General features: G+C 37.2%; 1 protein-coding gene across 4 annotated transcripts; it reads left to right on the top strand.

The window, feature by feature from the left end:
* Nucleotides 1-3,471: 3,471 nt before the first annotated feature.
* Nucleotides 3,472-11,215, top strand: LOC116840211 (serine/threonine-protein kinase PRP4 homolog). 4 transcript variants are annotated; one of them, XM_032806681.1, is made up of 8 exons: nucleotides 3,472-3,738; nucleotides 4,061-4,282; nucleotides 4,503-4,644; nucleotides 4,767-6,771; nucleotides 6,857-6,915; nucleotides 7,031-7,099; nucleotides 7,398-7,510; nucleotides 8,211-11,215. In XM_032806681.1, exons 1-8 carry the CDS (start codon nucleotides 3,721-3,723, stop codon nucleotides 8,214-8,216), a joined length of 2,634 nt encoding a protein of 877 aa, XP_032662572.1. In that variant the 5' UTR covers nucleotides 3,472-3,720; the 3' UTR covers nucleotides 8,217-11,215. The 4 variants fall into 4 exon arrangements, with proteins under 4 accessions (XP_032662572.1, XP_032662589.1, XP_032662562.1 ...); XM_032806698.1 differs by lacking the exon at nucleotides 7,031-7,099; XM_032806671.1 differs by having other exon boundaries at nucleotides 7,398-11,215.
* The last annotated feature ends 638 nt before the right edge of the window (nucleotides 11,216-11,853 follow it).

Genomic DNA, 11,853 nt, shown 5'->3' with positions numbered 1-11,853 from the left:
CGGATTACAAGAATCTGAATGTCACTTTAAAAGGTTTTACCGTCGACATTAGCGTTACCCAATGTGCACCACGGGGAGGTTGCGCGATCGGAATTTTGCACATTATGTGGCCCTGAAAAGGGCCGTGAAGGTGTATGTGTGTGCGTGTGTGCGTGTGTGCGTGTGCACATTGGGTAACGCTATGTCGACGGTAAAATCTTTTAAAGTAACATTCAGATTCTTGTAATCCGGATGATCCAATTGGATCTGATATAACGTTAAATCCTCACTCCTTCATCGCAAGAAAAGGTATTTGGACAAATCACGCAAAGTAATGTAAATGAAAGCAAGCTAACATAAAATAACGGAAACTAATTAAAGAAGAAGAGAGAGGAGAAAGAGAGAGGAAGGGAGAGGGGAAGAGGGTAGGGAAGGGATAGGAATTACCAGATGGTTACCTATACAGTGGCGATGGCTGTCGCTTATTTCTTACTTTCGACGGTTCCTAGGACTCATACGACTCAATGAATCAAATTGAGACAATGAGAACTTTTCATCAGGATCACGTAAACTACAAATTTCCAAAGTTTCAGCCAAATCCACCGGGACCCATTTTCCCTAAGATTTGGGCGGGGTCCTTTAAGTTGTATAATGCTTATTAATGTGTTATATATTACATTGTGTATACTATAATTACATTTTAATTTTAATAATCTATATTACATAAATATTGCTTTCCACATTTTCATTGTTTACTTTTCATGTGAAATAACTTACAGTGAAAAGTAAAAAATAAAAATGAAGTTCACGTGAAAGATTTATGATCACTACCCAGGAGCAAGAGAAGAGGAGCAGCAGAGAATATTACAGTTGTAAATGGAAGATTATACTATTCTCTCGGATCCAAATCTTACTCGCTTTACTCTCGTTATCGTAAGCACCCTGATGATGCCATTACATGAGGCGCGGAAACGCGGAAACGCAGAAGACAAAATTTTACTAGATCCACTACGCGTTCCGCGTTTGTTTTAATTATCTTATATTACGTGAGGTATATTTTGAGCGGAAAAGCGGTATGGAGAATTATAAAATATTAATTTTTAATGATATTTATTAATTAAAATGCTTGTATTAAACAGATAAGCGGAAAAGATAAACATATTAGTAAAAATTGCAGTAAATTAAATTAATACAATTTTAAAAAATGAATACAGATGTTTATTTGCCACTAAACCGTTCCGCTTTTCCGCGCAAATTGTGCTCCATGTAATATAAGGAGAAATAAAGTCGCGGAAAAATCTATTGTTACAAGTTGTCACAAGTTATCACAAGTTGTTCAACTTAACCGCCGTTATATTAAGACGTGTTCAAACACGTTCGGGCCTGATATTTTTTTGGAATTTATACCTTGGTACCTTAGATGAAAAGATAATAAAGAAAAGTTTTGGGCCTTCCGCTTTTCCGCTTTTTTAACGTATGGGAAGAAATTATTCAATTCGCGGAACGCGGAAATCTAGTAAGATTTTGTCTTCCGCGTTTTTGACCTTCATGTAATGGCACCCTGAAGTTGAAGGAGATTAAATTTCTCGCGCGTCACCAAAAGTTGCCCAACGAACGGCGGACTTCCGACGAATCCGCTCCACTCTGTATAAATTCTCTCTGTTACGCACACAGGCTTGGTTTACATGGTGCACTTGATACGCGTACTAGATAGTAACTTTCTATTAGATAATCTTAATATCGACAATGGCCGCGTTCAGTAAAACAAGTGATCAGTAAGCGCTCAGTGAGCTCTTGCATCTGGAGTATAGTTGGAGATCTAAAAGAATATGCCAAATCATATACAAGAGCTCCCTGAGCGCTTACTGATCACTTGTTCTACTGAATGCGGCCAATGCATATCAACAGCGACGCATTCAATCAGTACAATGGCTTGGTTTACATCGTGCACTTGATACGCATACTAAATAGTAACTTTCTATTAGATTATCTTAATATCTACAATGCATATCAACGGCGACGCGTTTAATCAATATTAATATCATTTTTTTGATAAGTATTATACCAGCTTGATATACCGTTGCTTATATATATCGTCGATATTAAGATTATCTAATAGAAAGTTACTATTTAGTACGCGTATTAAATGCACGATATAATAGGGCAATAGGGCAAGAGGGCAATAGGGCAATAGGGGCGGTATTCATAGGCCTGCTTTACATCGTGCACTATTTAGTACACGATGTAAACCAGGGCCATAGGGTACTTACGATAACAAGAGTAGAGCGAGTGAGATCTGGATCCGAGAGAATAGTATAATTTCTTATCTATAACTGTAATATTCTATTGTCCGCTCTTGCTCCTGCTCTTGTAGTCTCATGAACACAGGAGCAGATCAGGAGATCGTCTCACGAACAACATAGGGTAATGTATCATACTTAAAGTGTATTAATATTTTATCTTAAATTTATACTTAGATGTGAGTTTTTCAGCTGAATCAAGATTATATATAATATGTCATGTATTTCATACGGTTTAATTAAATTAATCAAGCTTTTTGCAATCTTTGATAATTGCAATCTGATCATCTGACGTGAGACAAGTTTCAAGTAATAACTATTAATACAGGTTAAGTCCTTGTTTAAGGAAAGTTTGAGAATCTCAAATAATAAACTGAAATAATATGTTACATAATTCTTTAAATAAAAAAGATAAAATATTAATACACTTTAAATATGATACATTACCCTTTGTTGTTCGTGAGACAAACTCCTAGGGCCCGATGCTTGACGATGTACGAATGAGATACGCATGCGAAAATCTACAGTATACGTAACGTGAACTACACATTTTCGCATGCGTATCTTATTCGCATACCGTTAAGAATCGAACCCTTGATCTGCTCCTGTGTTCATGAGACTGCAAGAACAGGAGCAAGACTAGACCATAGAATATTACAGTTATAGATGTTGTTGATATTCCTAGCCGTGGAACTAACTCCATTGACCGAAAACAGATATAGATGGGAGATTATACTATTCTCTCGGATCCAAATCTCACTCGCTCTACTCTCGTTATCGTAAGCATCCATAGTCGAATCTTATGGCTTCTGCACACAGGACGTGGTAATACTTGCCGCGCGGTGGAAGTTCGCGCGACAGCCAATCAATATGCTGCTTTAATAATCTGCTGCGTAATAATCTTCTAGCTCCTACGGAAAAACAACATATTGATTGGCTGTCGCACGGACTTCCGCCGCGCGGCAAGCATTACCGCGTCCTGTGTGCAGGAACCATTACAGCCATTCTTTACTTTTATTGTAGATAGAGGCATACGTACGCATTTTTATCATTAAAAACAGACTTTCCTATTGGATATCAGGCTCAATGTGAATCGTCCATTGGCCTGTAACATTTAGAAGCATTGTTTCTCGCTTTAGTTTCCCATCACAAAAACGTTTATAGTTTATGGTCATTAACCCCATATATTCACGTACGCCATTTGTATTTACGAGATAGGGACGACGAGCAGCAAACGATTTTCGTGCAAAAGTGATTTGTATTCCGACAGTTAATCAAAGGAAATGTTTCGCCTCATAATATACAAGTGATGTATACCATTATTATATGTGACGTGCGGTAGTTTTGCGTGCGCACAGCGTGAAAACTACTCACGCAAACGGCTTAGTCCGCCGTGACCATCGCGAACATAACTCTTCCCAGTAGTACTGCTCTCGATAAAATGGATTATCGCGAGAAAGTAAGTCGTTGCACTGATAAAATCCATGCAAACATGTGGCACGTATTATTCATGATTAATTTCCCTTTTCGTTGACGAGATTTCGATCGAGAGACGATGTAAAATATGTCCGTAATAACGCGGCACCGAAATGTGTTCGACAGCAAGAAACATCGCGATCATATGTATATTCTATGATAGTTTGTCTAAATTGCCTGTATTTTTTGTACCAAGGTCGTAATGCTTAATATTGCAGGAGCGCGACTTTTCATTATTTCTCTGTTGCTTGTCTTTCTTGTATCTTGCATCTCTTAAATTTCATCCATTATATGTTCTCTCACAGATGGTTGTGGTTCCTCAATCAAAAATCAAAATTGAGGATGATGATGATGAAGATTTAGAAACATTAAGGATGGTAGCACTTCAATCGATTCGAGCAAAAGATACAACACGTAACAGACAACCAATATTACCACAAGTAACACAGGTGTCTCGTATCCCATATAAACAACGGCCTATAAGAAGGAATTATTATAACAATAGAATTCCACAAAGACAAAATGGCGTAAGTTTTCTATTTGTATGTTTTGATTATTCATAAACAAATGTTATAGAGACGCATATGTAAATATTAAGATAACAAAGATTATTATGCTTCTGCTTCATAACACTCAAACTATACCTGATTATTAAATACGATATTAAATACGATTGACTAAATTATATTTAGAAATATCTAATCCTAATGTAACATATGTTCAATTCATGTGTCTTTTTATTTACAGAATGTATATTATCAAAGCCCTCGTAATCCAAACCTAATAGCAATAGTTCCTGTGGATGAACCTTCACCACTTCAACAAATTGAAACAGTTTGCCCTGTCAAAATAGAAAAGACTGAGTCAAAAGTAGAACCATGTTCTCAAGGTGAGTTTTTGCATTTTTATACACAGTATATTAGAACATTATGTTGAATATTGATATCGACGATTTTATATGCTTGTTTCCTCGTATGTAAGAATTTAATGATCGTACAATTGTATTTGCAGAAATATCAAAATTTCATCGTTTTAAAGACAATGGAAGTGCTTCTGAAGATGAAGATATGAAGGAGCAAAAGAATACCACGTCTGTAAAGACAGAAGTTATAGCAAAAGAAGAACCGAAAGAACCTTTAGTAAAAATGGAGATTCAGGAGGAGATTACAGAGAGCTTGCAAAAGAACGGAGAAGATCAAGAAGAAGATAACGGTAACGACGATGACGATGATATACTTCTAATGGCTGATCTCGAAGAGGAAGACAGCCTAGAACGTTTAATGGACGAGATGGAGCGAGAAATGAACGTGGGTAAACCATTGGAGAAGAAAGAAAAGAAATCGAGTAAAGGTGAGGGGAAGAATTTAACGAGGCACGAGGAGGGAAATAAATCCTTCGATCAAAGAACAAAACTGGATGAAAATTGCTCCGGCAAAAAGGATAGGAACAATGTTGCGACCGCTTCGTCCTTAACCACAGTCAAGAGCGAGAGAAGATCGATATCGCCGCACACAGCGAACCGAGTGAATCAGAAACGCAGATCGTTGTCGCCGAAGTCGCGGTCACGTAAGAAGTCACCGAGAAGATCTCCCAGAAGATCTCCGCCGAGACAGTCGAGACGATCACCAAGAGAATCGATGAGGTATCGATCACCGCGAAGGTCCCCGTCGCGATATTCCCCGCGACCCAGATCGCCCAAACTCTCGCCGCGAAGATCTCCGAATCGAACATCGTCCATGAAAAGGTCACCACCGAGGAAGCTGTCGCCGAGAGGCAGATCACCCAAGCTTTCCTCGCGCTCCCGATCGCCGCGGCCGCAGAGATCGAGGTCACCGCGAAGATTGTCACGCTCAAAGTCGCCGCGACCGCGCACGCCAAAAATCCGCTCGCGTTCCAGATCACCACAACTGTCGAGATCACGGACGCCGAGGTTCTCACCTCAGAGATTATCGTCACCGCCGCATCGATCGCCCAAGTCCAAGTCTCCCAGGTCACCTTCCAGGAGATTGTCGCCGCGTCGATTGCCATCTAGATCCAGATCGCCCGGTTTGTCACCTCTCCGAAGAGGATCGTCACGTTTACAATCACCCAAGACGTCGCCACGTAGAACACCGCGCAGATCGCCATGGTCGTCTCCGAGAAATTCGCCGCGACTCTCTTCGCCTCGACGCAGACGGTCCCCGAAGTGGTCACCAAAGGAATTATCTAGAAAACACGGGCTGCGTTCTGCCACTCCAGATAATCCGACTGGTTTACACGTGAGAGAATCGTCACCGACTTTCAAGAGCTCAACGACACCGGAGATACCACGTTTGAAGTCAAAGCAGAAAGAAGAGTCTTACGAAAGGCCGGTGACAACGGTAGAAACGATGAAGGAGCCCGTAGAAGTGATCAACGATCCTGTGCTCGAGGCTAGAAGAAAGAAATTCGAATCCACGCGGCCTATCGATCCGGTGAATGCCAACAAGAAAATTAAATTATGCAAGAAATACACTGTGAGTACCAAAGTGGAAGCTCCGGAAACAATAGAGGTTCAGTTAGGCGGAATAAGAAAGATCAACAAATCGTCGGATGAATACGATATGCAAGATGTGGACCTGTGCCTGGAAACCAGTTACGAGTTCGAGGAGCTCGAAGGTGCGGATGATGAGTCTCCGAGCGCTATTACGAGTTCGATAAGTACGTGTATAGATGTGGAACCGCAGAAAGTAGAGAAGGAAAAGCCCTCGAAAAAGAGAAAGAAGCGTGACAAGGAGTTATATCAAGTGGGAAAGCTGAAGAACGAACTGCCGCTTTCCGAGCGCATCGGGAAGGACAAAAAGTGTAAGAAACGCAAGGACATCGTCTCCGACGGACCAAGCGAGGACGTGGACGCTATATTTGAGGACTTGGCGATAGACGAGGAGGGAGACTTGCGGGCGGAACTCAGCAGAAGGCGTGCGGAGAGATTGAATAGAGCAGTTCCCATTCAGTCTGCCAGATTAGTGCAGTCAGCCTTTAAAGGCGTCGTCAACGAGTGAGTATGAACGAAGTATTGCGTAGCATATTCATCGTCTTCTCGCGTTAGTGTTGCTTAAATCGCTCTTTGTGTTTGTCCACAGGGTTGTGAAGAATAATGCTAAGGCCAATCAGAGGCACGTTATTAATACCGATGAAAAAAGTAAGTAATAGAGAGTAGATCAATGAAGAAATAATTTTATGTTTGACTGTATTAGCTTCTCTCTTTCTGATTGTGCGCAAATTGTTCCTAACGATCGATATGTCTTTCTGTACAGTCAATCAAAAGGAAGTTAGACGAGTTACAGTTCTACATCGATCTGTAACTGAGTTACATGATTCTGAAGGTAATTTATATTTTCCTCGAATATATCGCGCTGACGTATTCTGAGTTTTGAAATAATGTTAACGATTTGAAACATCTTGTTTCCTTCTTAGAGAATTTGTTATCACTTTTATGCGCGTATATTAATTATTAATAATAATATTATTTTGTTCCATATCCTCATTTTGTATATGTGTATGTTTTGTATATGTGTATGAAGAAAGTAATTTGTACTAAATGAACGCAGAAAGATGGTAACACGAAAAAATTACGTGCTTTACTTCACAATGCATTAATACATTCTTCTTTTTGTTTTACAGATGAAAGTACTCTTGATTCAAAGGTACCGGTGCGTTTCCGGCTCGGTCTCAACAAACAAGAACCCAGGGAATCCAAGGTTACTCGAAAAGCATCCAAAAGACAAGGTCGTAAGGTAAAACATAAAAATCACTTGTCTCTAAAAGATCCTGAGCATATTTTGTAGTGTATATCATACCTTCATAGGTGTCACTCTAACTTTACCCGTAAGTAGTGTGTGATAAACCTTCGTCCACCAAATTTCATTGATACCTTTATAACACTGAGTCGCGGAAAATTCTCTAAGTAGCATATAACGAGTCATTACGCGATATTTCACCGTAACGTTACGAATTAGCACGACGTTATGCGAACGATAATAGACTGCTGTAATCACACTGGCTTCACAAATAACCATTTTCCTCAACGCGTTCGTTAACGGTAGAGCGTCTCTCAATTAGACATCAGTTTTTCTTGTCGTGACGAGCAATTTCATTAGCGGCAAAGATATTACAACACGAAAAGGAATAACAATTTATATATCATTCGGAATTATCTATAAACGATATGAAACGGAGTATGTGCCTTTCAACAATAGTCAGGAGATAACGCAAATTCGACAACTTGCACATTAAATTTCATCCAAGAAATGTTAGAGCATGTTTCCGTGTAAGGTAGACGCAGAATCCGATAACAATACCAAATACCGAAAAAAAGGACATAAACGTTATAAAAGAAAATACGTAGAATTTCTTCCATAGATTGTTTAGCATCATATAATTTGAATACTGAACGGTTCAGTAAAAAATAAAAGTGATTCGTTCTTTTTTGTTTAGGGATAAGATAAATCCGCGTTCATCCGATCGAAATATTTGTATGAAGAAAGAGAGAAAGTGAAAAAGAAAGAGAGAAAGAGAGAGAGAAAGAAAGTAGCGGTTCATCTTACCTCATTAGGTTGTCGACGTAGGAAGATGAGTTCTTTGAAAGGCTTATATTATGTCATTTGTAAGACGTACATGGAGCGGTGGCTCTTTTCGTTTCAATTATACAATATAATAATAATACTAATAATGCATTAGAGGACAATATCCAAAATTTTCGATACTTTACGATCTAAGTGTACCTAGTTATTTATTGTTAAGCATTGCTTAGGTAGTTGGTTACGTGTGATTATATTAAATCATGTGTTGAAGAGGATGTGTACATAATTTACTTTGATCGCTCACATAAATAAACAGGAATAATTGATAATCCCAAAACTACCTTTTGCAAAACCATAAGCATATTTTATATGGAGGTAGTCACAAGTCTAGACGTACCTTAATTGTACATATGACGCTTAAATATCGATCAACAAATCGAAAACAACTGTAGTATATATTGTAAATCCAATTAACGATATTGTGGCACCAAATAACTTGTACAAAGTATCACATGTAGCAGCAGCAGATACAACTTTATTAACATTTATTTGCTACGTGAAATGTACTTTGAAAGAGGTGAGAAACGAAATTTCTAAAACCTGGTCGTGATGTTTTATAAGTGGATAATATATATATTGTATGTACGTATCTATGTCGGTCTGTACGGCTAGTTGAGAGGAAGGAGGACAGAAAGGGAGAGAAAATTAATTGCAATAATGCATCGAACAATTAACGGTAGAATTTTCTGGATCTTTTATGTTGAAGTGTACTGCATTTACAACAATTTAGAAAAAAAAAATGTGTTATTTGTCAAAATTGTACGAAACACATATATGTGTGCGTGTGTATGTGCTTATTTTATATGTTCGACGACAGATTCTCTGCGAATTCTCTATTGTACGATTTTATATTATATATATATATATATATATATATATATATATATATATATATACACATACATATATTTTTATTGTGCACCTTCCGCGAGGGTGGTTGTATTCTATTTAATCTATTTTACAAGAACGTATTTAACTAATCCCGGTGTACGACGCGCGTGTCATTACTTTTAATTATATATTTCCCTATATCTTTCTCGATAGATTTAGCATATAGCATGCATAATAATTAGAACGTATGTATTGTCGATATGCGTGGAAACTTTTCGGGCTGTTTTATTAGCAGCTATTACTTGTACATAAATTTCGTTTTATTTCTCGAAGATAATGTTGATACATCATCACACAAGCCGAATACCTCATAGTATCTATGAAGGTGTAAACGCTGCTTTTACATCAATAAAAATACTAATATTACATTTATAAAAATTTTCTTCCATGGAAGTTTATATTACGAGTATCGAGATAGTCGATTATTTAGCATTAAATGTTCAATATATTATATATGTATATACACGTATGTATATATGTAGCCAAAGTGATATTATCAAGGTGTGCGTACCTTTAATCTATATTTTAATTAAAAAACACCAAGTTCGCGCGCGAAATTATTTTTTTTCTTTTTGTTTTATGTTTTTATTTCCTTTATATGTTTTTCACACTCTTGATTGATCAATATCGAACGCTATTATTATTACGCGTTGGTCGAACGAACCTTCTTATGCCATGTCACTTTATTTGCACGTATCCGTACGTGCGTAGCTCTACATCAACTCTGAGAGTTGCGCGTTAGATATCTTTTAGCTAGAAATACAACGAGAGACTGAAAAGACTTTTGAGATTATGGGCCTTAATCAATGCATGAATATAAGCAATGCACAATATGATGTGATACTCGAAGGGATTTTTACGGTTTCCCTTACGTGCGTCTTGATTATCTTAGAATAACACAGACAGTTACGCGTATAATATTTTTAATATTTAAAGAACATTTAAGAAATAGGTTCAAGCAATATCACAGGTTGATAATTGATCTTGTTACGGATGTAAAAATCTAATGATGATACAGATGAAATTTTATATTATTATTCCATTAGTTTACACAACGCGATATGCGTGCATAAGGTATCTTATAGTACAATTTTACTTATTTTAGTCATAGCGAATCGCTTCAGTTTCTAAAGATCTCTGTATGCTGGATGTGCAGGTGACTTAAAATGACAATTCGTAAAATGACAATTGTAAATCTCTTCGATTTGACTTCTGTGTTATTCTGCGATATAACCGCGTTCGAGTCGCGGTTCTGATTGTTACGGTTTATTTAATTTATTAGCTTAATTTCTCTGTCATAAAGTGGTAAATACAGATGGAAGTAATGTGACGCGATAAAGTATCGATAATAACATAACTATCTGATTACGTGATAACATAATGATTACGTGATAACGCAATGGTATAACGTATAATTCTCTAAAGCCGTGTAGATCTCACTAATGTTTTTTTCTTTCTTAGATAATAATTAGAAATTGTTATACAAGTATCAATGATTATAATAATCGCAATAGAGCAGAATCGGAACTAATTTCGTGTTTTTTCTTTGTCTAATATTCGTACAATCTTCTATATCACGCGTGCACGATGATTTCCTATATCATTGCAGATTAATTTTGTATGACAATTTGGACGACGGATTCGCGTGTACGAGTCCTCGCGGCGTAAATTCTTTCTTGTTTATATTATCGGAATATTCAGCCATCTGTAATTTACCACGCGAACATATCGCATTGCGTATAAATGTACCTATTTATATACACCTGTGTATTTGTACTTATACCTTCTTGCAAAAGAAAAAGAGGAAAAGAGAAAAAGAAAAAAAAAGATCGTACTTCCTACTTAGATGTAGCAACGTTTAAATTAATGCCGAAGTAAGATATCAACGAGGGCTTACTTCGTGACGTCACTTTATAATTAATTGAATCTCTTATTTCAGAAAATACGGAATAAAATATTTTTCAGCTACATCTTGTCTCTTCTATTTCCTTCCTCTTCTTTTCCTCTCATCCCGACAAAAAAAAACACCGCGTCCTTGAGAGTGACAAGTGGTCAAAATTATACAAGAATAATCAAATCCACAAAATTATGATATTTGAGTTTTTGTTACTAATGGGTAGTCTATACGTCTTTCTATATAAAACAAAAAGGATTCAAGATTTATAGACGCCTAAATAAACTAAAATACAGTTTTTATTTTCTGTTAGTTGCGCTATCTTTTACCAGTTATATTTATTTTAACATTTTTTTTTAAGATTTAAGCTTGTCAATGAATAAAGAGGAAAATGGCCAATGGACTTGCTCCACGGTCAATAAAAACATACATAAAGAGGAAAAAGTTGATCACGTCTGACTTCTTGAACGATTGCGAAGAATCTCAGTGCTATCTGTACTTTTTAAATTATGTATCAAATTTTCATCTTTATTTTTCTCGAAGTGTATCCTATGTGGGTCATTCTTGCATAACTACGGCAACTACGTATCTTTGTAACTGCGAGTCGTCATACGATATTGTATGATACCAAGGAGGAATAAGCGCGTAACTACCGCACTTTATAAATATGCATAAGAGAAAGTTCTCTTCTGATGTCAGCCACGTAAAATGT

Source organism: Odontomachus brunneus, unplaced genomic scaffold, assembly GCF_010583005.1.
Source record: "Odontomachus brunneus isolate Ranch 3 - 2012 unplaced genomic scaffold, Obru_v1 Obru_scaffold_001, whole genome shotgun sequence".
In the NCBI taxonomy this organism is placed as follows: Eukaryota; Metazoa; Arthropoda; class Insecta; order Hymenoptera; family Formicidae; genus Odontomachus; species Odontomachus brunneus.
Note: the sequence above shows the minus strand (reverse complement) of the source record. Positions and strands in the feature narration are given on the sequence as shown.